The sequence below is a fragment of the Nipponia nippon genome, unplaced genomic scaffold (assembly GCF_047370975.1).
Source record: "Nipponia nippon isolate SJK-2023a ecotype South Korea unplaced genomic scaffold, ASM4737097v1 scaffold_12, whole genome shotgun sequence".
Classification (NCBI taxonomy): Eukaryota; Metazoa; Chordata; class Aves; order Pelecaniformes; family Threskiornithidae; genus Nipponia; species Nipponia nippon.
Window position 1 is genome coordinate 1,339,027 of NW_028262313.1, and position 27,777 is coordinate 1,366,803.

Genomic DNA, 27,777 nt, shown 5'->3' on the forward strand with positions numbered 1-27,777 from the left:
GCAAGTTCACAAACGGAGGTAAGCCAGAAAATGACTGGTACAGTCACCCAGGTGAAAGCAAGATCAATTTATTTTAATTCCTTTGCAACAAAGGTAGATACTGGCTGAAACCAGGACAATACCTTAAATTCTTTCTTCTGGCAAAACACTGATGTTCACTGAGCTATAGATTCCCATTCAGGCTGGGATGTTCTAAGTGCCTAAAGAAGCCATGTTTGTCCAGGAGCTCACACTCAAAATCAATTTACCGAAAAGAGCAGGAGGTAACTCCCAGGTCCTTCAGTGGAGCAATGCTGCAGAAGCAGTCCTGACTGCTCCCTCGTTAAGTCTGATCCAAAGTCGCTGCACCTGGAAGCACTAAGACTCTCGGATCAGGACTCTGCATTTCTCTCGGTAACTTGGTAAGCCTGAGCGCTTATCCAAAGGAAGTCTGTGGACTGGGGGAGGCACGGAGTGGGCAACAGATGGAGTTTTATCCATCTTGGTCACTTTGCTGGGGGTACTGGAGAGAGAGGGGAAGTTTTCTCTCTGTAACTTCTGTCTTCATCTTCCACTCAGATCCCTGGGGACTGGGAACAGCTCCTTCTGCCTCCCTGCGTGATGAAGAACTACAGTTTGGGGTATTTGTGGTACATTCAGCATAGCTCCTTTCACCAGAAGAACCCAGGAGGACAGGACACTGACGGCATTGCTCTCTCCCTGCTGCTTTTCCCAGCACCCCTTCCTGAGCTCCCTCCTCCACAGTTCTCACTAACCACACTCTGCTCTCTCACCACTCACTCGTATCTCCATGCACTCATGGAGAAAGCCCAGCTTGGTGACTCCTAACCCCAAACAGCATCCTCAGTCCCTTCTCCAGAACCACCTGCAGTACATTCCCCATGTTCTCTCATCAGAAAAAAACAAGCCCATTATTTCGCTTGCCTTCTTGAAGTGACTTCTTCACTCTGCACACAGGGCGGTGTCCCCTTGTGAATGTCCACGCTCCCACGAGTGCTGTCCTTGGAGCATGGCATGGACCTGGGGGAGAAGAGCAGCCTGGTTTACAACTTGATTTGAAGATGGGTTGCTCACTGAAATGCATGCGTGAGGATGCCCAATTCGACCAAGAGCCTCAACTCTTCAAATTTAGGGGGAAAATATGGACAAAAGCAAAGAAATCAGTCCACAAAGTCCTTCCGTTTGGACATTTAGCCCCACACCACTTTGCCCAAGGCAGGCTGAAGGCACCGAGACAGCCACCGCAAACCCAGTGGAGTCACAGGTCAGTGGGAAGGAAAATGGTCCTGTGCCAGGGTGGCCAGAGAACAGCCCGAGACCTGGCGCTGGCTGGATAAGTTTGGAAATGAGACCCAGCGCTACCACGGAGGTGTTACCCCATGCCCGGTGAGGGTGCTCATTGGCATATGTCTCTAGAGGCAGTCTCTGCTTCCAAATTTAAGGTCTAGGCAGCAACTCCTGGCAGTCCAGCTGGACCGTGTTTGATGCCCCCAGCTAATGAGGACGTTTTCTCCCAGGCTTTCATACAAAACCATGGTAAAAGGTTGACTCAGTAGAAGCAGCACTAGAATCAGGCACACAAGGGGACCCCAGGAGAAGATTTCATCAGCGTATGTATGTGGAGGAAGACACACAAGGAACTGACCGTCATCCTATGGGAAAAGGCGGGGAGGCAATTATCTGATTCCTTACCTAGTCACGCTGGGTTCATGTTCAGTATGGTCCTTCGACCTGGGAGGCTCTGGGTGGCCATCATGGTCAGGAGGTTCTTGTCCCTTCTCAGTATGGTTGGTTGAGTCCGAAAACCTAAAATAAAGATCTGTGCTTAAGGCAGTGGAGAAAAAAACATGCTGGGGTGGGTAGACATCCATTCCCTAGACAGGAGCCATCAGGCAGGGAGCAGGAGACAATGCTTGGCCAGAGCTATTCCCCACTGCCCTGGTACCAGATCTGATGGGAATCACACGTACAAATCCCATTCCAGCTTGCAGGATCGCAGCTAAAGGCCTTTCATGTGAGATGTCGCAGAAGGAAAACGTTAGGCACAGGAGAAAGTGCTCCTGTCAGAATTCCTTGGACTGACGGATACTTCTAACACCTCAGGACACACTCAGGCATGATTTTGCAGCGTTCACAAATGCTTGGATAGCACTTGCTGAGATCTCTGGGCAGCAGAAGCTACTGCCTGCCACTGCAGCACCAAGGGAGCCATGCTGATGCTCCTGAGCGCAAAGCAGAGGAGCTGTTCTGTGGTCTCAGTTACGTTGGGAACAGAATAAGACATGAAGAATTAAGAAGTGAATAGATACTGTGGGTGAGCCCTGCTGACCACTTACCCTTCTTGGATCAGCTCTGGTTTATAGTCACCCGAGGCCCGCGTGCTCTCGTGCCCCCTTTCTTTAGGGGTGTTCCCCTCTTTGAAATCTTGGGAAGACCTGGCAAAGGAAAAGAAACCCCACTCACGGCTGCCAGGCACAAACACCTGAAAGCTCCGTTCAGTGCACACTGAGAAGAAAGAAAGTCACAAGGCTTTGGTGGAGGATGCTCCAAGGGCTAAGCTGTACCCAGCACAACGAAGCGCTGACTTCAGCATGGCACAAAGCACTGCTTAACTGCTTGGAATTCAATGGATGGGTCAAGCAGCAACATTTTCACGTGCTGAAATTAGCTCTTTAAAATACCAGTCCAAATATGTTTTCTCTAGACAAACATGCTGCTTTCTAGCATGAAAGTAAACCTGCAGGGTATTGGATTATTTATTGTGGCTGTATCATACATCAGGATGCGTATGCCAGGACAGGCGTCACGTCTGCTACAGTGTCTGATAATACCTGAGGCTGAGTTTGAAATGTTCCTCCCTGTCCAATATTCTGAAGGGTTTTTTTTGTAGCCAGACTCACTCATTCAATGTACCCAGTGATACCACGCAGCACAGCTTCATCTCCCCTTGCCTTTCTAGCTCAAACTCCCTTTTCTCAGGACGCATGTTGGCTTTGCACTGGACCTTTGGAGTAACGATGCTGCTGTCTCTCAGAGAAGAGCTGGACCTGCTGGAGAAGGAGCCATTCCAGCATGCTGAGTACAGAGGTGGACTCTGAGGGAATCGCTTGGGAAACGGCTGTGTTGGAGCTGTGCTTCATAAGACTCAACACTCAGCAGCTCCATTTAAGCTCTACATTTTCCCCTGGAACGGGAAGGGCCATCGGGAGCTTGTTACAATGCTGTTCCAGGCAAGGAGTATTAGCCAAGGACACCTAGCCTAAGTCATGCCAGCAAGGAAGGATGGTAAAGACGTGAATGTCCAAACAATGCTGGACTGAGGAGAAATGTGGCCCATTCCTAGTCCTGCTGCTAATTCAGGGTGCAATTCAGCCATCCATGTACAGCTGGCATCCAAAATAGGCATTCAACGGAGACGTCTAAAAGGGGTGGGATAAAGTATTCAGCATTTCTAGAAGGATTTTTTTTCTCACCTATGGCAATAGAGGGAGTCTGAACAACTCCTGCAGAGCAAAACCTCTCTTTCCTCAGGAGGCTCCTGACGGGGGAGTCAAGTGACTTCTCCCTCACTGCAAGTCTTTTGGCAAAACACTTTTTAGCTCATTGGGTTCCTGTTTGCTTATATAGTGGGACAGGAACCCCTCCGGGGAGCACTGTGGCTGCCTCCACTAAGGTTTTAGGGCATAAAGTGCTGTAGAAGAGATGATGATAATGACGATGATAGTTGTTTGGCTGTTTTTCCTGTGAGTTTTTAGAGACCTTTGCCATCTCTGCGCTAGGGCGCAAAATCCAAAGTACTCAAAAGCTGTACCAGTCCATGCAAATGGACTCCCAGGAGTGCGCCCAGTTGTCCTATTCCCCCAGCTCACATCTGGCTCCGTGCCTTGGGCTTCTCCCTGCCGAAGGCAAGGGAGGAGAAGCGGGTGATGCGCACTCACATCCCACCCCAGGACTGGTACAAGGTGCAGCAGACATCTCTGCCCAGACTCATAAGCACAGGACAGGTGGAGCCGAAGGGAGATCAGAGCTGAACTGTGCCACATGCAGCAAGGCTAGGGGCTGCTGGGAAGAAACTGGGAAATGTTAAATGCATGTGCTGTGTGGTTAGTCTTCAGCGAACACGGTAAGGAATTTACTACTTCAATGGATGCTGGAGAGAGAAGTAGTTTAGAGCTGCTTAGACAAAGGGCCCTTATTATGCTGCTGTTCTTGTGCTCGATATTTCCTGAGCAATCAGTATTTCCACGGCTTTCAACAATGAGAACATATTAGCAAACATGGGGTTAGCACCCCAGGTCCTTACGTCGCTTCATTCCAGTCAGGCTTGCTGTATGCTGGGACCTCGGGACTCCTGTATATGCTCTCGTGGGTGCTGCTTCTCTCCTCGTAGCCCAGGACAGATCTGATAACCAAAGAAAGGCCTGTTACATCTTTAACAACTGGCACGTGAATCATTGCACTAGTGAATACTACCTACTCACCAGGCGAGGCTTGTGTCAATCTCTACCATTCTGTCCCACACCAGGATTTTTCTCTAGAGGCCATATTTAGACAACAGTTGCATTTCAATGTATTTCAGCTGCCTTTCAGCTCCCTTGCTGCCACTCCAGCATCACTGTAGCATTTCACTGGATTATCAGCGAATGAGAAGGTAGTGACTGGACCCCACCAAGCACACAAGCACCAAGAGGAGAAAAAAAAACTGAGGTGCTTGGTTGATATCAAAGAAGATGGAGGAGGGATACAACACAAACCTCTTAGTTTATTTGGCAAGCTGCGCTTTAAACCTCAGCACAGTTGCCTTCATCCTTGGGACAAAAGCTGTGAAAAGAAGCCTCTTTCTGTGCCTGCCCATTCAGATTTCCCTTAATCCTCAGTACTACTCATACGCCCACTAAATCTACCCCACTCTTACCCTTTAAAGGAATATTCTGTATCCTCTAGGTGCACAGGGGCTCTCTCAGGAGGAGGAGAAGGGACATCAGACGGCAAGCTAGACCTGCCAAAAAAAGGAAGGAATCTACAACTTGATAGCTTGCCAAAGGCTTCAAGGGGGACTTGTATGAAATAACACCGCTGCACTTTATATGAGACCAGAAAACAGAATGTGATTTTCTCAGAGAACTCATTTGCCTTCAGAAAAAACATTTTCGCTATCTCTAACCAAGAACAATAGAGGCTGTTAGTGGAACTAATGCAGTTACTTGGCCTCAATTCACACACGTCTTGGCTGGATACATGACTTTTCTGGCCTGTCACAGGATCACGCACCTGGGACAAAGCACACTATCAATAACCTTGGGGAAGACGTTCCTACGTTTCTAGCAGCAGCTCTAGGTCTTGGGTTTTACACCATCCTACTGGGAACCTTGTGATCCTCCTCACCTCAGCTGGGAGGTTTGAAGACATCATTTTCTCACCTCAAGTCCTTTGGTAAGCCAATACATGGAGTCAAGTCCCAAAATAATGGACTGAAGAAAGCAGCTTCAGGGAGATTAGTGTGTTTGGTGTCAACAGCAGCAATTCTCTCCTGACTCTGCGCCTCTGACGTTGTCAGGGGAGCAAGCACGCTCTAAAAAGCATGTGGAATGGAGACGCTTTTGAGATCAATGGTAAAAGCAATGATAAAGCTGCTGTACCTGCTCCCAGGCTGCTTCTGTAGAAAGAAGTTGACGTGTAACAGTGAACTGAAGGAATGCTGTTCCCACTGTTTAGCCACCTGGGATTTTCTGGCTCCCCTTGCTTTGTTGCCCAATTTGGATTGGATTCTGCTTCCAGCTCTACTCTGGACGAGTTACTTATTCTCCCCCCCACATCTGCCCTCTGTGAGCAGCGCTGTGAGTACCCGCACCAGGCCCTGACCTTGCAGGTTCAGGCTTTGCATCATCCAAGTAGTGAGAGGTCTCAGACTGACGGTGCAGCTTGTCTGTAGCATCTGCAGGTCTGTCCCTGCAACCGGCGTTGGACCTGGTAAGAGAGGGAGTTTCATGGGTCAGAGAAGGAAGCTTGACAAATTGGAGAACAGAGCAAGAAGAAAGAATATCAAACGTGAGATTTTCCTGTCTCAAACATAACATCTTTTCCTCCCTCCTGCTTAGCTCAGTAAATTCCCTGCAGCAGACCTGGAGGGCAGAGACACAAATCCAACCAGCTCACGCTAGTGCAAGGAAAGAAGCCGAAAGATCTCAGTCCATTTTGAGCTGGTGGGTCAGGTCCCTCCCCCCTTTGCAAGTGCTGCTCCCAGAACACATTTATTAGGGCAGTACTAGCTTAGAAGAGTCCTCTCACTCTAAAATCGAGAAGAAAAAGTGAATTTTACACTGTTAACAGCTTTACACTTTCTTTGGTGGATAAAATCCATTGTTGGCTTCTGTGTGTTCAGGATAACTGAAAAGGAGAGACACCAACTTTAGAAAGCATCTTTGGTGATGTTTCACAATTATTTTATTATGCATTTAATAAAAGAGAGAGGAGGAAATCCCTAAAACTTCCCAGAGATGTCCCTCAGTATATTTCTACAGGAAAAATGGCAAGAAACTTTGGGGAATCTCAGGGCGCATAAAGTACAAAGGAGGGTTTAGTAACTCTGATCATTATCAACATATGACAGATGCCAGTGGTATTGAGTCATCTGGAAATTCAAGCCAGGACTCTCCCCAAAACAGCGGGATGTCCTACAGCCCACAGCTGCAACACAGGCACCTCCATCTGCACGCACAGAAGGGAACGGCCCTGACATCCCCTGGCTTCTCTCAGGGGAGCTGACAAAATGGGGAACTGCAGGTGTCTTGATGCAAAATCGTGTCTTTCTGTTTTTTGGTTTCCAGGCAGTGGGCAGCGAAGAGCCCACGGGTGAACAGCTCTCACTGAACTTCTCTTCTGCATCCCACCCGGGCAATGCCTTTCCTCCCTCACTCCCACTTTCTCAGGCAGGACAGAAGCACAGCCACTGCTCTTTGCAGTTTGCAACCTTTCTTGATCTGTGAATCTCTCAATTCTTTCCAGTGAGGGTGCGGACTCCCTAGAAAAGCTGTGAAGCAGACAGCCATAGAGACTGCCACGAGCTGCCGTAGAACAAGCGGGAACCAAGTTGTTTTAGTTGCCTTCAGTGGGCCGCTGAGAAGCACCCTCAGACTCACAGAGGTTTCTGGATCAAATGAAACCAGTGTTTTCTAGAAAGGGAGGTGTGCCTCCAGCAAGGTCCACTGACAGTGGCGAAGAGCAGCACGGTGTGGAGCCAAAGCTGAGGAGCTCCACTGGCCATCAGCCTGGTTGCATGCCAGAAAGGCTGGTGCCCACAGGAGGGGCAGGATCCTGCCGGGACAGGTCCTGGAGGGCTGGGGGAGGCGATTCGCACACACACAAAGAGCAAGCAAAGCGGTGCATTGAGCATTTGGAGACAACCACCAGCTCAGCTACACTGTACTGCCTGTGATTATGGGATCTTTAACTACTTTCCACACTACCTTGGAGTCAGGACACAACTTTTCCTCGTCACTGAACCTTTCGGTTTGCCAGACCAGTTTACAGGATGTGCGATTTCTTTTTGTGTTTGGGTTTTGGGGTTTGGTTCTTGGGTTTTTTTAGGGGGTCTCTTGTTGCAGAAGTAAATAGATAGGTGGAGGTCGGAGGCCTAGAGAGACATTGAGTGTGAGCCTCTCTATACTGTAAAAAAAAAAAATTACATTCCAGAATTGGTTTACATTTGGGAATAAACCCGGAAAATGCAGAAGTGACCCACAAAAGTGATAATTTTTTTCTATCATAGAAACTAAAGAAAAAAAATGGAACAAAATATCAAACAATTTTATTGAAGAGGGTAGTGTTCTCTTCCCTCCCCCTTCTTAAACAAAATTTTAGAGAAACTGCTGCAGTTCTGCAAAGCACAGAACTGTTGCTTTTCCATCAGTAAATATCCAGAGTTTCCAGACAGCTCAAGAGCAGCAGTTCATGGTTTGCACAACGCTCAAGTCAATAAAGGATTTTCACGCTAAACCTACCTTCCATTTGCGGAAACCCCAGTTGCTCTGGGGGCCAGCTCATCCCATGGGAACGACTCAGACTTCTCCTTCAGAGGTTTGTCACTAGAAAAAGGAAAATGCCAGTGAGATGTGACCTGACAGCATTTATATTGTGTCATCCTAGAACAGCCTACTAACACGTATTTAGGAGGAGCACAAAACGGGGCTAACTCAATGTATCAGGGTAGGAAGAGCCAACCTTCTGAGCATGGTGGGCCTGCCTGCAGCTCAGAGAGAGATGTGTTGCTCCCTCCCTCCCTGCAGCGAGGTACTGCTAACCCCTTTGCTCGGGTGAGCGTAAGTACCCTACAACAGTTGCCCTCTCTCTGCTCAGGGGCCAGAAAGGCCTTCCTACAGGTCCACCAGCTGGACCCTACACTCATCTTTCATTCGCCCAGACCTGTCAAGCTGTGCATCTGTCTCCTTCCTTCCCTGCCAATTACTCTCCCTCCAGTTTTAGGTGGCTCAAGTAATGAGGCATCCTCTAATTTCTCTGGGAGACTGACTCACAATTAGGAGCAGCTATGTGACCCAAATGACCCCAAGCACAATGAGCGCGTTGTATCAGGCTGTCCCTGCAATGACATAAGGATATATTTATGGGCCTCAGTTGAATGACCGTGACAATAGCCCAGCCTCTACCTTTTCTCAAGCACTCTAGACTGTGCTTCAGCCTGAGGTATCGGTTTGGGAACATTTCTAGCTTTATCTTCACTGATGGAGGTGGAGAGTGAGTTGCAATTAACTGCATATGCTACAGAAACTCATTTGGTGAATCCAAGCCTTCTACAGCTCCTTAACCACAACCGAGCAAAAGGTGAGGCCACATGAACAACTCTGCCTACTTCGGTCTAGACACAGCCAAAAATTCAGAGTGGTAACACTGAGAACAAAAAGAGCCCTGCTGATATGGAATATATTTTGAAAATCTGAAATGCTCCTGTGTACAGTCCAGAGAATAAAGACTACTGGACAGAAGGGTACAAGGAGGGAGTGATATCTCTCAGGAGGGCCAGAAGCTTCCCTGGCCTCAGGTGCAAGTTCCCTGTCCCACCTGTGCAGCTACACAGGGTCAGAGCTCTGCCCCTTAACGTGTCCAGCACCTGTACCCATGCCTTTAGGTTCCCAATCAGTTCTTTCTTTCTTAGGTTTTCCTCCATACAACAGCTTTTTACACTTTCCCTTTGTTCAGCCACCCCTTCAGGCTTCCTACAGGGTGCAGAGGACCAGAACCAGTGTTAGCAGGAGCCACCGGCAACTGAGGTTCAACACATCCCCTGTAGGCGGAAGAAGCTCCCCAAGGAACGGCAGTGGGAGGGCAACTGGAGCGGTAAAAAGCCAAATGCATGAAGTAGAGTCTTCAGGGACTGAGCCAGAGAGGGGAACCCCTGAGGGAGGTGAAGGAAGAGTAGAGAAAACTGACGAGTTGCAGCCTAGCCAGCAGATGATGCTCTTGGAGTGCAGCCCAGGACCATAACTGGAGAGATCCCATCTGTTTGAGACCACTAGCAGGTATGTACTATTTCTGAGCAAAAGGCAGGGTTACGCCTCATGTTCAGCAGCGCAGATCAGCCTTTCTCAACTTCTTACCTATCCCCATGCTGCGACACAGTTTCAGATGAGGATTTCCCATTAGGGACCTGTCTGTTTTCACCGTTTCTGCAAGCAAAACAGCAAGAACGATTAGGTAGGGAGATGAGGGGACACAATGTGAGGCATAGGAACTGTACGGCAAGGGGCTTGTTGGAAGTGTGCTACGTACAGTGCAGGGATTGGATTAAAATGAAAGCCAGATCAGTTTAGGAGATGGAAAGGTCTGCAGTTTTTGGGCTCATATTCTCATCAGAAAGAGCTGAATAACGTTCAAGCTGTGGGAGGCCCACGGCTTCCATCTGGGTATGTTTCCTCCCAGATTGCTAATGCTTTTGTAAAGTGCTGCTTTCTTAGATTCCCTGTGCTTTAGTATTTATTGTTCCACGACTGCACTGTGCCCAGAACAATCGTGTGTATCTGGGAAAATACCACCAAGCAGAGCCAAACTCTCCAGTGCAGCATGCCCCGGCTGTCCTTAGTGGAGCTTTAGGATGATGCAGGGCCAACAGACCAACCTGATTTCAGTAGAAGCAGAGATTCTCTCTGAAGTTTCATTTGAGGATGTGGTGGTTTGGCTCTTACTGCCTGTTTCCGTGCTGCAAGAGAAGGCAAAGAAAAAAAGCTGTCATTCCTGAACAAACCAGCTCCCCACTGCAGCTGGCCAAAATTTTCCTGCACTGAAGTGTTCCTTTCTGTGAATAAATAAAAGAGAAAACAAACATCACTGTTTTCAATACATTCGCTTACAAAGTCGTCTTATCAGAAGGAATTCTTAAATTCAACACACTGATATTGCCAGGAATATCCACCTTCTGCCAACGATACACAAAGAATAAAAATAACAGAACAAGGTCAGTAACCAAAGCGCTGTTTGCAGTGCTGTGGAAAACCATTTCACCATTTCAACACTTTTTATACTATAGTCATGAATTCAATCAAACAGACAAAGTTGAAAGCAACTGACAATTATTCCACTACACATATTTGGCGAGAAAGAGTTCAGCATGTTTAGGAATTTTCCCTTCAGGTTTTGAGCACTTCTAACAGGATGTTGTCAGATCCTTGCAGGACAGAACACAGATTTCAGACATAAAACCTTTTTAAATAAGCTGCCTGCATCTAAGAAAAGCCTCTCATGTACAAGGCTGAGAAATTTGCTTCATCTCACCTCCCAGAGGGGTGCCCACAGAAGTCTCTGACCTACAGCTACATGTGGGCTGATACAGCCGCAAAAGACGTCCAAGACATCCTGGCTGTGCTATAAAACTTACCTGGAGGGAGACGCTGCTGCTGTCTTTGGCTCATTCCAGGAAGACCCAGCGCTGGTTTTTCTTAGCCCATTAGTACTGACAAAAAAAAAAAAAAAAAAAAAAAGTAACAAAGCATTAAAGACAGAAGGTTTTTTAGGTGCCCTCTCCCGTGGGGGGACACATCCTGCTTTCTGGCCCACGGCTCTTGCGTCTGCTTCCTGGGCAGTGAGGCCAAACCCTGCTGGAGTTTGAGTTTGAGTGCAAGGACTCTCACAAGCAGTTGTCCCTATGCACTGTTGTACAGATGTCACTGGAATCTGCCTTTCTGCTGAAACACTCGGTCTTTAGAAACTGGCTTTTCCTATTTAACGCAGCCAGAGCTGTCTCTATCCCCAATGTTTGAGTTTGCACTAAAAACCAGCTTCCCCAAGTGTATAGATTAAAGCTCAGTGCATTCACAAAATTGATTTCACTATGTGCACATGTGTAATATGGGAAGAAGGGAGGGTAACTGCTCCCCAGCCTTGCCTCAAACCTGCACCACAATGGCACAAAATTGCTACCAAAATTCATGAGGCAGCTCCTTCATCCTGAAAATAAAGCATTTCGGGCTGAAAGACCTCATTTGTTGGACTCCCTGCTGGGCCCACTGAGACCCAGAGTGGCAGAGAAGCTAATAATGCTGCTGCCTGGCATCAAGCCACCCCTCAGAGCAGGAATAGAGAGCTGAATCCCAAATTAAATGAATCTGCTTCGAAACAGAGAAGGATTCTCCCTCCTAGGGCAAACATTTCCATTTCAGCCAAACATTTCTGCATACTGGTCTCACTCAGGCCCACACCACGCGCCAGCTGTTCCTGACCAGTATGGGGACGAGGGGAGGGTGTCACTGCTGCCCTTTACGCCAGAGACAGCCTGTCCCCAGGTCTCACATACCATGGCAAGAATGCTCCGGCCTGTCTGCCACGGCTCCGTACGGCTCCGCGTACACTTGGGCTTCACAGTAGCCTGTGAAAAAGGCTGGGGGCTTGAAATGAGGCTAACATTTCCCATCAAAGCCAAGATCAATTTAAAGATAATGAACCTCTCAAGCCTCTCCGGTCACACCTATCTGTTGTTATCATGGTAGAATAATCAAATCTAAAGTCTAACAAAAGCAGAGAGCTGGCTCAGAGGACTGGAAATAATGAGATATTGAGTATTTCATGTCTAGGTGATGGGGTCAGTTCACACAGCCAAGTTTGCTAGTAAAAGAAAATCATTACTATCTGATGGCTGCTTGATGGGTAGGTGAGCTCATCTAAACCCGCGCTGACTCCTCCTGCGAGTTGTCTTTCCAGAAGTGCCGCCAGGCTCATTCCTGTGGCATAGGAGCACCTTGTGAAGACAGGACTGCTTGGGCTGCGGAGCATGATCAGGAGAGGGACTCAGCGGCAGGTTTACACCATAGAACTCACATTAGAGTTGGCCTGTAGTTAAACGCAGTTTCTCGCCCTCCAGGGCTGTCAGTTGGGTATTTATGACACTCTGGGCCCGTTCCCATGCCTGCACATTTGTTTCACCCATTTTGCATTTTGGATCTTACCCTTTCTGCAAGGAAAGGGCAATCAGGATTCTCTGAGAAGTCTCTTTTGAAAAACCTTCATCTCTAGTTGTGCTTGGATAGGTGCTGCCTTGCAGATAAATGCAGTTATCTGCAAAGATGGCAAATCAGTGTGCCCTAAAATCAAAGACAGTCAACACACTACTCCAGGATGAGGTCAATACCTGTTGTCATGTGGTGTAAGCCTGCATGAACCAGACACAGTTGGACTTCTCCTCTGCTGTCCTTCCTCTTCTTCTATCTCAATTCTTTCAAAAGGCAAAAACAGAGACAAATATCACACCGTTTCCTATTCCCCACTACTAGCTAATTCCAGCAGTTTATTCTTGTTTTCCCTTAAGCTATGTTCTCCCTGTTCTCCCCGTTTCCCCTAGAGGCAGATCTTTCCTGCTCCTCATGCTCCCTGTGCTCTGCTGCTGGTGAGCATCTCGGCTGGCTGAATGAAGCGAGATCTTCAGACCAAATCAGTGACATTTTGCTGTCACAGTGGCTTTACAAATAGCATCAGCTGAATGCTTAAATTCCAGAGAGCACCCTAGGCATCATTGCCCTATCAGACCGACTGCTTTAGAAGCTAAATGCCTGAAGCCCAAAGAGTATTCACCCTGCTGGCTGGAACCAGCCTCCCCTGGAAGAAGAAAGGCAGCGAACGAGTCTCGGCTAGTTTCAGGTTGCCCAAAACCCAAAGCATCATCAGTACTGAATTCTCAGTGTTTGCAACACTGTGGGCTCTCAAAAGCCAGCGTGATTCAACCCAGAGCATCCTTTTTAAGGGAAGTGTCCCTCCTCTGCTTTGTAACACCTGGAGATCTCCTGTCCCGGCATTTAAGAGCAGCCCTGGTACAGTACACAGATGCACAACCCCAGCAGTACTCCCAGAGGGTCAGTGACCTACCTCTTGGCGAACAAGGGCGGGAATTCTTGTGTTGGACTGCTGTAAAGGAAGCATAAAGGCGACAGTTAGAAGTTGGGAGGTAAAGACACACCTTGGGCAGGGGCAGCTGCCACAGAGCCTCTGACCCATCATTGACCCATATGGTGCAAGGCATTACAGGGTCATGTAACACCGTTTGGGCAGAGCTGACGGTGACTGGGGGTGTTAAACCTGCACAAATTACAGAGCAGAGGAAACAAAAAATAGGAAGAGCAGCTAGTTATAACCCATGAAGTAAAGCAGCTTCCCCAAAGGGTCTTTTTAATTTTATACCTTTCTGGTAGCTATTTTTCTTCCTGCATACAAACCTGCCTCCCTCCATACCACGCGATACTCAGCGCACCAGAGGAAGTAGCAGCCAGTGCAAACACCCCTAACGTCCCTACAAATCCCATCCAAGCATTTCTCTCATTCTGGGCACAGTTGAGTGCTGCTGGCGCATCCCCTCCCTGCTTCCTCCCGCGCTAGCGACCTCCTGGTGCCTCATTGTGTCACCCTGAGTTATGTCAAGAGAAAAAGGATTTATAGAGAAAGCGAGCTGTAAAAAAGTCACTATCGTGGCTCCTGGGAGATGAGAGACCTTGGAAATCTGCTTTTTTATCCCTCCCAGGAAAGAGATGGACAACAGAGCCTTGAACACCAGTAGCTCCCGCACATCCTTCACATTCCTGTTACACATCCACACACTACTGTTAGGTTATTTTTCCCCACAGAACTATTTCGAAGCTGCAACTAAGATCAGGATCTTGTAAATCTAGCTATTGTTCAGACACAATGTAGAGGCAAACTCTGTCGCAAAAAGCTGGTCCGTATTAGATGCGGTTTATATTTGTTCTGATTTTCCCCTTACATGCAACAAAACTGGAGAGAACAGTATTAAGAATTGAGTCTGAAAATTGAAGTCTTGATTGTGGGCCCCAGGGAATTAGGGACTACCATGGTTTTTCTCTTCCTGAAATTTCATCCCTCTCAGTAAGGAAGGCTTCCCGAGACTCCTGGAGGATTTCCCCAGTTCTGCAGAAAGCTGCAGATATCCTTGGTACTTCTAGAGAGACAGCAGCTCCATCTTCTCCACTCACTGGAAAGGTACCCATCGCCTTCAGAGCGCCTTGGGTCAGGCCACCATCCCTGTGAGACCGCCTTCAACAGCCTCTTCCCTGTCTCCTGCCCCACACCTGCATGTTGATGACTCACCCGTTGCTTTTCTTAGCCGCCGAGAGGACGTAAGCACGTTCCCTGCTGGCAGTGCGTCTCAGGACACTGTTGGCCGCCTCTGTCCTGGAAGGGAGGGAAGGGGTCACATTCTGCTCATGCTGTTAGTGGCTGCTGGGGGCAGCCTTGAAGAGGCAATAGGTGAACAACCCAGTGGAGGTTTGTGCTAACCCTGACAGAGCTCCCATGCTCTGGGGAGCAGAAATCCAGCCGGAGCTAAGAGTAGTAACGTCGTCTTACCTTTTTCTTTAGTATCATTCATGCTGGGTCACAGCACTTACGCATGGATGCAAAGCATCAGGCAAAAAAACCAAAACCTTCCTCTTCCAGGAGGGCAAAGGGAGTTCCCCTTTTCAAGACCTGGACTGTTGCAATATTGCACACCATAGGATAAAAAAAATGGGATACAGGCTTTGTGGCTGGCATGCTACGTGGACTGCACATGCCTATACAGACAGCAGTACCACCCCATATACCAAGGGAGAAGCGCAGATCTCTGAAAGGACTTTTATTGGTTCGTCCCCAGTGGGCAAATTACCAAGTTTTCATTTGTACAAGTCTTGTATCTGAGGAAAAGTATCTTCAGAAACTCGACCGAAAGCAAGAAGAACACTGGCTGCATCAGATGCAGATCCACCACACATTCCACTCCTGGTACAAGAACGAGAGCCCTGTCTGGATCTGGGCTTAGATGCAAGTCCCCAAGTGGTCCAGGCTGAAAGGCGCACACAGGCTGTGGGAGGTGGGCTCCTCCCTTTACTGCCAGGCTATTTGTGCGTCTCTATCTTTTCACATAGACGCTACGCAGCTGATGGATTCCACAAGCCATTTCCAGCTGCCAAATTAATTGGGCTACGCTGTCAGGTTGAATCATGTCAGGCTTTTAATTATACTTTGTTGGGAGCGCAGTCGCCTGTGGGCATAGATGCGCTCTGTGTAGAAATATCTGCTTATTATTATTTTACTGCAATCAGCCCTAATGGCTTGGCTATAATCAGCATCGAACTGACCCTCCCAGTAATGAACAGTTAAACTGAAGTAAGTCCACTTGTCACTGCCCCTGTGAGAAAAAGGTGGTTACCTGGAGGGCATACCTCTTTTTATGTTCATCCGGAGTAAAAGGCACATCCTCCTCATCCAAGTCCACTGATTTTTGCTTGACGTTATATGGAGCTCTGAAATAGGAAGAGAAGGGGAGAGCCAGGGTAAGGGAACTGCTTCTGTAGACTGTTGCAGAGGCAGCACAAGCAAAACCCAAGGGCACGTGGAAAGAGGTTCAGACCCTAGAAGTGTTGCACACAAGTGTGGAAGGCACTTGTGTTTTTCACGCATATTGGGGTACGCATGGCCCCAGAGGATTTTCTTTTCTTAGTATAGGGGTTAAGCCTAGAGGCTGATTCATAATAAATGCTCAGCTGCATTTCAGATTAGAGGCACAGTCTTTGACATGAAAAGCTGTGTGGGAAATGTCAGCAGCGCTGTTCTGCCACAAGCTCCCTCCTTTCTCCCGGTTTCAGAAAGGCCAGCAATGCTGCAAACCAAGTCCCCAGGCTGCATCCTCCAGTTTCTGCCTTAATTACTAGAAACTGATAAAATTCACTCCACGCAAAGACCATTACCAGTTCAAGGAACACCTTATGGTCCACACAGGCCTGGAGGCAGCACCAGGAACTGCTTCGGTTTCTAGTGGAAGCCCTGCAGCACTCAGCTGATGAAGCCATGCCAGGCATCCACATGCAGGTGGCTCCATCACTGAGGCCCAGGTGCTGCCGAGCCTGTGCATGGACAGAAAGTGCTGCTCCCCTTTGCACACTCACAGTTTTTTGTAATCCTCAGTGGTCATCCTGTAGCCAGAGGAGGAGCGGCACAGGCTGCGTCCCTTCGCGGCAGCGCTGCAGACGGCACAAATCGCATCTGTTAACATGACCTCCTGAGCTCTCACCTTCGCCACCCTCCTCCCCAGGTGAGCTCATGCTCCACATGATGGGGGAAAACAGGGTGATCCCAAAGATCCACTCTCTGCATTCAGGGAATGCTATTTAATTGAAGAGCAGCATTTGCCTTCTTTTCACAGCCTTAGACTAGGATTTGAGGTCTACTTTGCTTCCCTGGGGCCACTGCAAGTTGTCAGAGCCGGTACGGGTATACCCCTCTGTGGGACGGTGCTAATCCATCCCAGGATCAGCCAGTGAGAAGGAAGACGACGCCTTGTGGCATCATCCTTCTCCCCAGATGAATCAAAACAGGGGGAAAAATGGGGTTTCAAAGGTTTCACCTGAGGTGCAACAAAGCATCTGCTTAGATCAGAGCCATGCGTAGATCTTACTTACTAGAATTCAACATAAGTGCCTCTCACAAGACAGGTTTCAAAACCAACACAAAAATTAAACACATTAAAAAAAACCCCCCACATTAAAACGATCAAAATGAAGTGTTACAGCTTTGCAAGGATTTCTTGTGATTTGTCCCCCACTCAAAACTGCCAAATTAAACCCAAACCCATGAGTACTTCCACAGCCAACTGCCATCCCATCCTCTGCTGAGGAAAATCCGGAGTTTGATGCCTTGTCTTTTTCCCACATCTGCTGAATGGAGCTCTTAAATGAACAGCCAAGTCTTCCAGCATTTAGTAGGGATTTAGTGGAGCCCAGTGGAAGCCCGCAAGCACTGGCCAAAGTAAAAGGATGACTAGAAATATATACAATATTTAAAAGCTCATTTTCACGAAGAAGAGGAAGACACACACATACCTTTTTTGTGCTTCATTAGAAGATGAAGAATCTGGCACAGAAGAGGTCTTATCGATGGTTCTTGTGAACACCCCTCTGGGGAGAAAAGAGACATGCTATATTTTTTGCAGGACAGAGTTTGGAACTAAAATGAAGAGACTTGCAGCCGCTCTTTGGCCTAACGGTGTCCGTGTGTCCTGCCGGGAGGAAGGTGCTGGCTCAGGACACCGAGAATCAGAAGGTCTTTCCTTGGGAGAGTCACCCTGAGAAAAGTCCCGTCTTCCTACTCCCCGGCCTTAGACAAGATGGTAAAATCAGCTCGCACGCAGGCTTGGGTGTGGTATCGCAGGGCTTGCCAGCCTGTTTAGGACTACGATGGCATCAGAGTCTCCGTGGGCAACAGCCCTTGGACAGAGGAAGCTGAAGCACGCAAACCCCATCACTGGTGCTGTGCTGATCACAAGGACGGTGGAACGTTTTGAAAGCACGATAATCCTTCCATGTGTGATCACTGTATCATACAGAGGAGATCTGATTTTCTGTTAACATCACCATCCAACTACCCGTTAAACAAAATACTCAGGACTATCTCTTCACCAAGGTACTCTCTGAGCACTGTAATGCTCCTAACTAATAGGAGAACCCAAAAGATAGTAATATTTTTCAGGCTCGTTTCTCCTGATCTAGTTCTCCTTCCCCTACGGCCCAAATATATGCCACTCTATACTAACCTGATGAGGTAACCGGATTGAGGCTTGGAGGCAGAAGACCTGTGCAAAGAACAGACATTAGTAAATTAAGAAACATGGGGAAAAAACCAACAGCAGCAGCACCAGTATTAAAGGGAAATGTCCACGTGTCTGTCAAGCCAAAAGATCTAGCTGAATGGGCCTTGAGTGATGCCTCAGCTGCTGCACCATAACTAAGCTTGGAAGGATTCTTTAAAAATAAATAATGATCAGAACAAGCTCTAGAAAAGATTTTTATAAGAAAAGCAAATTTTAGAGTTAGCCAATTAAAATTAGCCACGCTGACAGTGTTTTCTGGCTCAAAATTAAGCCTGCAGATTGATGGCACAGAGGGGGAAATTAGATGCAGTAGAGATCCTCATTTTGTCACAGGAAAACATCATCTTCACACTAACTTCTCTGAGGGGCCATTCTCGGGAAGGGAGTGCAGCATAGCTCCCCTGGAAAGGAAAGGGATACCACCAGGTGGGGATCTGGCCCCTTGCACCAGGGCAGGAGGAAGCAGCCCTGGAACCTGCTTCAGGCTGTCTTGGAGAAGTCTTCCTGAGAGCAAGGTGGGGACCAGGATGGGCCTCAAGGACCTGGTTCCCATCAAATGAGCTCAGACAGGCTCCCATCACCCCTGCCCAGATACCACCCCCTCTTTTTCTGTCTTGTCCAGGTGCCCTTAGGATCTCAAGATAATTCAGTAAGAAAGCTCAGCAGATCTCTGGTCTAACCTCCTGCTCCAAGCAGGGTGAGCCGTCAGGTCAGAGCTCAGGAGGAAGGCAGGTTTACACTGCCCATCACCACGTGCTTGAGGTGGCTGCCAAGCTCACATTTATCCGGTTGCCTTCACAGAGACAGAAATGCAAACTCACTGCAGACTTAGCCTAGCTCGGGAGCTCTCCGGATGGGATGAGCTGGAGGACAATGAGTGCTGAGTACAGCCCCAAGCTCTTGTTTCGGCAGTGTCCTCAGAGCAGGCACCAGCAGGGTGGAGCCCATCTCAGCCCCATGGCCTAGCCGTTCCCTGAGCACTGAGCGTTGAATGAGAGCTGCAGGGAAGCTGAGACGATGTCCAGCTTGGCGTATGAATGCCTGCCCTCACTCTGACGTATAAACAGACCCTGAGTGTCCTGAACTCCCTGTCACTCACCTTCTGTCAACTTCAGGCCCTCACACATTTGTGTGAAGATGCCCCTTCAGATGCCACATTTCCAATGTCACAAATGTCCCTGTTTTTACTTATCCTGTGCCTGATAAAGCACTATGCTGCAGACAGAGGCAGAGAGAGGTAGGGCACAGCAGGGAAACCATCCTGTCTAATTGCAACAAGAAGTGACAAGAGCTGGCACAGAAAAAGGGAAAGGAAGCAGGAAACTGCTCATGGGGGAGGGCAATGCTCTCCCAGCAATGACACTGCAGCTAGCAAAGAGCTCTCACATATGACTAAGCCCTTTCCCACAGTTTCATCTTTTAGGACACTAGTCCTACAAGCTCCTGGGCTCCTGAAGAGCCCTCATGCTCTGGCCCTGAAGCAAATACAGCTCCGACACAGGGTTTTGCTTGCTCTGAGGAACCCCCAGGCTTAGAGCATACAGTTGTTGCACCAGCCCAGGAGCTGATGTGCACCAGTAACCTTGTGGGATCATGGCCTTGAAGGCATCCATGCATCTGCATTAAAGACATCAATCCATCCATTCATCCATCTGGACTTTGCAGGAGATAAGCCACGCTCTCTACGAGGTGACAGTTTGCAAGACATTATACTGACCAATGCAGGCTCTCCTCAAGGACTGTATTTTTCAACACAATCGCAGCAGTGAGTGGGTATGAGGAGGTGAAGGACGAGCAGACATTTGTGAAGAACCAGTGAAAGCGTGCACTGACCCCGTGAGATAACACAGAAGGGAAGCAACAGGATGGGTCCCCAAAATTACCTGTCGCTCTGGGGAGCAATAGGTGTTGAGGCTGGGGATCCCCCACCGGCCCGTCCAGACCTGAGTACAGAGAAAACACAATGACATAATTAACTTCTGATCTTGCTGAGCTGCCTTGCTGAACGTGGCAGTGTTGCTTTCGGAAAGAGTTGCTAAGAGAAGACCTATGTGGGCTTGGTTTTGTTTCTAATTAAAGAGAAGCCGGTGTAGATTGTGGTGTTCCCTGGTACAGGGGTGGCTGTGTGACCCAGCCCTGCGAGCTGCAGGGGGAGATGCAGACCTGGCTGTTTTATCACTTAAACTCCCTCTCGTCAAGGTCTGCCCCTTCGTTTGTCACTCCGGAGGTGGTGAAACACACTCTGGCTTCAAAAAAACTTCGGAGTTCTCCTGAGACTTCAAACCTGCCCGTGCTGCTGGATTCCCAGCTCCCAGGAAAGGCCATTTCTCAGAGCTTTTCTCCAGCCTGCATTTATCAAAATTATACAAGGGCACCGCTTCCCTTTGGTAGTGTCATTTCCTGACATCATGGGGACCCTAAAACATCCTAGCACCACATGTGCTTCTTCTGCAGGCCGGAGAACAGAGTACTCACAGGTGGTTGATGAGGGAAAGGGAAGGGAGAAGAGGAGTGTTCCTCAGTGGCCACACTTACAACGGGCTGCTCTTCTTCTCGTCCTCAGAGTCCGAGTTATGGTGGTGGATCCAGCTCTTATCTCCTTTCAGGGTGGTGCGAACCTTCATCTGCTTAATGATCCTCCTGCGGTCTTCATCAGTGGACAGAATGGCACGTCCTAGGAGAGGCAGAGGGAACGGAAGGAGAGAGAAGGGTTGCTGAGAAAGTGCAAGAATTCGCAGTGTCAGCAGGGAGCCGGGGTAAACCTCAGACAGCAGGGAGCAGGGGTCTCCCTTCAGTCAGAGATTCAAGCACTGAATGAGTCTTTTGCCACTTCTGATGAAAGATGGAAACAAGCTGTCATCCAGATGTCAGGATCAATTTACCCTGATGCATCACCTCCTCTACAGAGATCCGTAGTTTTTTCTCTCCTTTCAGAGGACTCTTCAACATCGCTGAGTCATTTTCTCTCAGGAAGACCAAAGACATTCAGTGGGTGGTCTAATCACCTATTTACAAAGCAGTGAGTTTCCTCTGGCATCTCCCATCACATCAGCTCTAGCATGAGGCTTTTTTGGTTTGTGGGAGAAGATGATACATCCAGAGCATGAAGCTGAGCATGAGCTGGGGGACAGAGGTAAGCCATAAAATGCAAACACACAGCTGTCAGCTTTCTCTGGTGGCCTGGCAGAGTTGGAGAAGACACCTCCTTTGATTCCTCATTTCCACATCTCCATCACAAAGTTCAGTTTCAAAAACATACCCTCAAGCTATGTCTCCCTAATGGTGTGGTTCTAGCCCACATCTGGAAATGTCCTACCCTGTACGGTCTCTCTTTTGCTGTCCAACAGCAGCTCTGCCACCATCCTCATTCTGCCCCTTGTCTCTGTTCAGGCAATGAACCACAACTACATTCTCTGGTTGAGAAAGTCAGCGGTGGCAATTAAAACATAAAATTAGCATATAGGAAATCAAAGAAGGTCATGGATTAGGAGTTGCTAAGCCCTCCCAGTGGGAAAATAATTGGGAAAAAAAGCACAGGTTAATGGGGAGGAGTATTAAAGCCACAAATATTGGGAGTAGGCAGGGAAGGAGATGGGAGGCTGGGGAAGGGGGAACAGTCTCTCACAAGGGAAGGAAATGTTCAGGTGACTGATGTGAAGGGCTTCCGTCATCCCCGAGTGCCAAAGCTCATGGACCAAATTGATTGCAGCTGGATATTATTAAAAAAAAAAAAAAAAAAGGCATTTTAACTAGGAAATTCCCCATCCAGCATTTTCTTCTGAGGGAAATAGCTGTTTTCCCATGGGGAAATTGTAAGATGAAGACCAGATAAGGAAATCTCCTTTTCTATGTATTTCTGACTATCTTCCATCTTTTGCCATTTTGGAAATGGCCAGTAAAGGCAGAAAACATCAAGCCTGCTCTCCTCGTCACACTTGGACCAACAGAGCTCGGGGGTTTAGAGACACCAACAAGTTACTGCAGCTTCACAACTTCTTATCATCCAAGGCAAGGAAGCTGCCTGCCTGCACACTCTTAGCCTGTGGCAAACATGAAATAATTCAATTTAGCTACCAGGAAAGGAGGGTCAGCTAAGTCTCTGTATCTTGTGCTCGTGATGGGCTAGAAGGCTGCCCAGAAACAGTTATCACTGAGCAGCCGACAGGCAGTAAATTGATTAATCTGTGACACATGGTCATCTGCTTCAAGTATGTGTTATGTAGGAGGGGTAGGATTTTTTTTTTTTTTTTTAAAACAACTGGTCACATTCGATCATCTTTAAGGAAAACACAGCTATAGCAATGAAGAGACTGTCCTTCCTCACGTGGAATTAGCAGCAGCAGTCAAAAGGCACAGTTACGCAGGGCCACGTCTGCATCAGGGTGCAGTTTGGGGACCAGCAGTAACGCTCTTCGTGGGGAGCACCTGGAAAGGGAAGGGCTGCTTTTCTTAGCAGTGAAATGGAAAACTAAATCTATTGCCTAATGGAAACGAATAAGGCATTTCCACTCTTCTCCACATTCCTACTTCAGTTTACCTACGGATTTGGAAGCATCATCCCATCTATTCACATCTAAAGGTCCTGTGAGCATCCATTGCCTAAAAATTAAATCTCAGAGTCTGCCACAGAATTCTACAGCTTGGGCATGTTCCTGGGACGACTCCGAGCAACTCCTAGCCCCAGTATGATTTTTTTCACACTCCTTTGATAATAAAACATTATTAGGAGTTTATTAATAATACTGTATGGATATTGCACACTGCACAAGGGTGGTCTCCAGCCCACAGACTTCTGTTTTTTATCTCTAGAAGAGACAACAAGAGGGTGTGGGTAGACAGAGACACAGGGAAGCCATCCTGGCCAGCCGCTGCACTGCCTGCTAATTGCTGCTGTATTTTCAGTAGACGCTTCAAAGACAGAGAAATTTAAGGAGGGTCTTGAAAAGGGAATAATACGGTAGTTTATTAGTCTTTTGCTCATCTCAAAACCTCAGCCAGGCTATAAGCTCTCCAGCTCTCTGGACCTTCATGGATACTGAAATTATAGCCAAATGTACGTCATTTTGGAACTGCGGGTCAGAGCAGGTCCCAGCCAAGGAAGAGGTGTGCTCTCCCTTTGGACACACTGCACTGGGGGGGTTGAGCAGAGACGTTACAGCAGATACAACCGAGCAAAGAAGGCAAAGGAAAGCCATGACAGCGGGCAGACCCCCAGCAGCTCTGGACGGGGAAAGGAATTACCTTTACTGACACCCAGGGACGTCATGGTTCTCGGAAGCGCCTTCCCCTTCAGTTACCGTTTGAAGACAACAAGCCCCTGGAAGAGACGAAAAAGCAGAAAAGCAGATTAGTAGTTCTGATATAAAAAACTTTGAAGTTATGTGGAAGGGAGAGCATCACAACAGTGTCACAGCCACAGAGCCTGGAGGATGGGGAGATTGTGGCACATATACCAGAGTTGTGATTTCTCCCCATGCCACGTACCTTCAGCATCAAGGATAGGGAAAATCAAATGGGTGTGTTCTCCACACCAGTAAGGCTTCAGACTGGCCACACCAGATGAGTCCTTCAGGTCTGGGAGGAAAGTGGTGGAGGAGACCTTAGCAAAAGTGCCCAGAGCCACTCAGGTGGGCCAGACCTTCTGGAGTCTACAGAACTCAGAGCAGCTGAGGCTGCTTGGGTGAACCTCAGTATTTTTGTCAAGTGGGAGTATAAGATAAGGGCTCCTGACAAATTTCAGTTGGCAGAGAAATCCGTTATTCCCCTACGATACAGCAGAGAGAACGTCTTACAGTCTGTCTCTCAAGCAAGAGTTCTTGCTTCTGATGGCGGCTGGGCCCCTCCTTCAAATGACCACCGTAAAGCAGCGAGGAGAAACTCCTGGATGTACAACCTTGGAGATGCTCCGAGATCAGGAATTTGCAGAGCACAGATTGTTTAGTGCTGTAGTTGAATCAAAGACAACCACAAACTAAAGGTCAGGAAAAACAATTGGTTGTCTCAGATTCTGCCAAGACAATTTTTTTTTTAATTTGTAAACAAACGAACAAACAAAAGAAAGCAAAACCCCTCCAAATGGACCCGCTGTTTTGAAATGAGTAGAACCCAGGTTAATTCAGCACCTAATGACATTTTTATCAGAAATGTTTCTCTTTTCACTCTCTCAAGTTTTTCAGGTAAGCTGTGGGATGAGCCCTTGTTTCAGAGGAGAAAATCAAGGGCAACTTCCAGCTTTTACAACCCTCCACTCTTTCCTTGCCAAAACCTACCTGCTGAACCTGGATTCTTAAGTGACTATGCTATTCATTAATAAAAATGCCCAGCCCTGTTCAGGAGCCTGTGAATCTAAAATTAGGTTGTTATTATCTGCTGGTGGGCTTGTCCCTGCAATATTGCTGCGAAGCCACACGCCTATAAGGAATGCCGAGTGCTGATCTCATAGGATTGCTTCTTGGCACAATCTCCTCCTTTGGCTTGTCTCAGCCAAAGATCTACTGCCTGCATACCCACTCCTCACCCAGTTTGCCCTGAGACTGTGAACAAGCCCTCTGCTATTACCCCAAGGCTCCCTCTCCCTTTCACAAACACTCCCAAACATTAATTCAGCTTTCACCATGAGCAGACAGCCCACCTCTTTTCTTATCCTTCCCAGATCCCCCTTCCCACGCAAATTTACTTGACCCTGCTATTTAGAGAGAAATGAAAACTGTAGCATTGTCCTAGATATCCATGAAGAGCCTCTAAATGCTTGGGTACCTTTACACCAAAGGTGGGACACATGGCTGCAGCCTGCAGGAGCACAGCGAACAGACCTGTAATCTGGCAACTTTGGGCTAAAAAGAAATCACAGCATCTTGGACCTGCACATAGAGAAGCCATGTGGCTTCGTTACCTACCGTATCTGAGCGAGGCAGCTACCCTGCTAACTGGAATTCAGAGGTGCATTTCATGCTCTCTTCTACTTATTAAATTCTTTCCTATTCCAGGACAAAATAAAGCTGAAGCAAGTGGAGGATGAGAAGCGGTGGAAAAGAACCATCCCAGGAGTTCGATACGGCCCTGATCCAGGGCAAATCAGGGGCAGAAGTAGGTCTAGGCTTCCTGCTGTCATATAATGGAGGTATTTGGAAGCTGGAGAGCTGGTACCTATCTGGCAGTGTTACTGAGAGGTGATTAGCCCCCCAGCACAGATCTTTTTGAGGAATAAGCAGAGGTTTAGGAGCATGTAGGAAAGATTCTCAGGAAGGGCTGGAGCGAGGGCTGGAGCTCACAGAGGTGCAGGACTGAACTCCGCTCCTGGTCACGCACCGCAGCTCCGCCTGGCACGTGCTGCAGGCATCCCGCGCCAGCCCTGCGAGAAACGACATCTCCTTTTATTGCTTAAACAGAAACTTCGCTTCTTACTCACACAGCTCCCCTAACAAATACACCCAAAAGGAAGGGAAGCCGCAAAGGGTGGCACTCAGCGCCTGTATAAAAATGTGCCAGAAACTGCACATTGGCCAAGCCTTTTCCTCTGGCGCTGCCTTCCCTCTTCCTGGCTCGCACCATCCTGGGAGGGACCGCAGCAAACACTGCCGTACTCCACTGATATTTCTGGCTTGACAAACAGGCGTTGGAACATGTCGGTGGTGCTCGCTGGGCTTGGCTTTGGGGGACTGGCAAATGTGTTCTGCCAGCCTGCTTTTTCCAGCTATGAATCATGCGATGGCAGCAGCAGCAGCTCGGCCGCGCCGGGCCAGGCCCACTGCAGCGCTGGATGGTGTACCTGCCCGGTGCGACCCGTCGGGATGTCCCGCTGCAGAAAGTGCTGGGGGTTAGGGCCGGCTGTCCTCCCGCCCCACACCGTAACAGAGGAGGCCAGAAGGAAGCTGTCAGCAAACCTTCTCTGACAGGGCAGAGGGGTGCAAAGGTCCTTTGTGAGAGATGGAGAGGAGTCAGCTCTTTGCTTCCTTGCAACATCATCTTCTCTCTGTCATTAATGAAGGCTATCAAGTGGCTGTTTTTATCTTTCACCTGAGGATCAAGGCAATACAGCCTAAACAAGATCACCAGAAGCTGAGTGCGTTCAGCAAAAAAAGAGCAACTCAAGTACCCTATTTCTTGCTCATCTTTTTTAATCACCTGCTGTAGGCTCCTGTTGGACACAGGATTCTGGGCTTGGTAAAGTTTTGGGCTGATCTTCTGCGTGCTTAGTGCCTACTCAGTGACTAGAACATTAAAAGACAAACCAACCCAGGTTATACCACGAATCCTGCAGTTAGAATAACTCAGTATTTCTCGGATGAGAAACGAAAAGCTCATTTTCTTGTTTTAATGCTAGCTGGCAGCGATACCCGGCAGATAAACTGACATCTACGGATGCCAAGATAGTAGCTGTGATGAAGAAACAAGAACAAGAGAGATACGTGGGACCCACTAACCCAAACCAAAGACAGACAGATCGACAAACTACTATCAGGAAAAATGCCCACATCTTCCTCCTAACTGTATTTGTCCATGTTTTGATATTCCAGCAGTTGGTGGTTAGAATAAGAAACAGCAGACTTCGCTTCTCGGGCTGCAACAGGCTGCAACGGGGCCACATCCCAGCCCATCTGCTCAGACTACAGAGCTGGGCAGAAAGCAGCACAGGATTTATGGGGCCAGAGAGGATTAGCAAGAGGGTGTCTGGCTCTGGAGCACTGATGCAACACTCCTGGGAAAGAAAGCGCTTCTCACGGCTGCAAGGACGGCTTAGAAATTGAAACGGCTTCCCCTCTTCAGCAAAATTTGAGTTGAGGCTTCAACACGTGCTATAGGACCTCAAAACATGTTTCAAAGCATTTTTGCCTTCACATTCAAATTTCTATGAGTCTGCGGTGCAGGAAATCTCAAAGACCTCAGTCCTAGGTTTGCAGTGGGTGTCTTCAGCTGTTAACACTTGCCTGCCATTATCCCCATGGCAGGCTGTGACAAGCCAACATGGAGCACTTCCAAAATCTTCCTTATCAAAACGTTGCTAGGGAATGTGTTTCTTCAAAAATATGCTTTTATACTACTGGAACCTCCACGTGTGATGTTAAGTTACAAGGGCAAAAAGCGGTTTTGTTGGTATATCTGGGAATTATTAGCTGCAGCCATAGGATACAACAATTTCCTCTACTGGTACAGAAAAACACGCACTTGCCCAGTGCTGGAACGGATTGTAGCTGATCCCAGCAGCTCTGCTTCCCACCTGGAAAACAAGAACGTTATCTGCCACTTGAATGAAGCTTGGAGATCTGAACTCAGCAGGTGAGGGGAAAACACTGATCCTCAAAAAACCTCCCGTGGTCTGCAATTCCTCAGCGCGGGGCATCTCCAGACTTCTGATAAGACAAATGCTTTTTCTCCCAGTGGGGTAAGTCCCAGGCTCCACTGGAGTGGGTAGTATTTCTGGAGGGTTTATGATCCAAAAGCAGCATTCCACCTTGTGAGAGTCATTTAGAAGCTGGGAGCACGGTCCATGAGTTTGGGAGCAAAGAAAAACCTCTCTTCTGGCAGCGCCGAGGGATATCCGTGAATCTCTGGAGCTGGCTGTGAGCACAGTCTCCAGCTATACACCACTGCAGCTGTCTTTTCAGGACAGATTCTCAAAAAAGCCCCAGAAAAAAACCTTTCCTCTA

The 27,777-nt window shown here is 48.2% G+C and overlaps 1 protein-coding gene across 9 annotated transcripts in view; it reads right to left on the minus strand.

Annotated features, from left to right (window-relative positions):
* The window catches only part of ZNF185 (zinc finger protein 185 with LIM domain), a 51,588-nt gene that overhangs the window by 12,725 nt on the left and 11,086 nt on the right, over nt 1-27,777 (minus strand). For 6 of the 9 annotated variants that reach the window (XM_087748323.1, XM_087748326.1, XM_087748318.1 and 3 more), the window contains exons 2-21: nt 23,372-23,447; nt 20,666-20,804; nt 20,014-20,073; nt 18,074-18,112; nt 17,364-17,438; nt 16,431-16,505; nt 15,708-15,788; nt 14,596-14,679; nt 13,363-13,401; nt 12,632-12,715; nt 10,886-10,960; nt 10,130-10,210; nt 9,612-9,680; nt 8,001-8,084; nt 5,863-5,967; nt 4,916-4,999; nt 4,304-4,402; nt 2,337-2,435; nt 1,693-1,806; nt 925-1,020 (exon numbers count right to left, since the gene is read on the minus strand). In XM_087748323.1, coding sequence (XP_087604449.1) covers nt 925-1,020; nt 1,693-1,806; nt 2,337-2,435; nt 4,304-4,402; nt 4,916-4,999; nt 5,863-5,967; nt 8,001-8,084; nt 9,612-9,680; nt 10,130-10,210; nt 10,886-10,960; nt 12,632-12,715; nt 13,363-13,401; nt 14,596-14,679; nt 15,708-15,788; nt 16,431-16,505; nt 17,364-17,438; nt 18,074-18,112; nt 20,014-20,073; nt 20,666-20,804; nt 23,372-23,396 — 1,607 coding nt within the window. In that variant the 5' untranslated portion in view covers nt 23,397-23,447. The remainder of the gene's footprint in view (nt 1-924; nt 1,021-1,692; nt 1,807-2,336; nt 2,436-4,303; nt 4,403-4,915; nt 5,000-5,862; nt 5,968-8,000; nt 8,085-9,611; nt 9,681-10,129; nt 10,211-10,885; nt 10,961-12,631; nt 12,716-13,362; nt 13,402-14,595; nt 14,680-15,707; nt 15,789-16,430; nt 16,506-17,363; nt 17,439-18,073; nt 18,113-20,013; nt 20,074-20,665; nt 20,805-23,371; nt 23,448-27,777) is intronic. The other 3 variants (XM_087748324.1, XM_087748325.1, XM_087748327.1) reach the window with 3 other exon arrangements.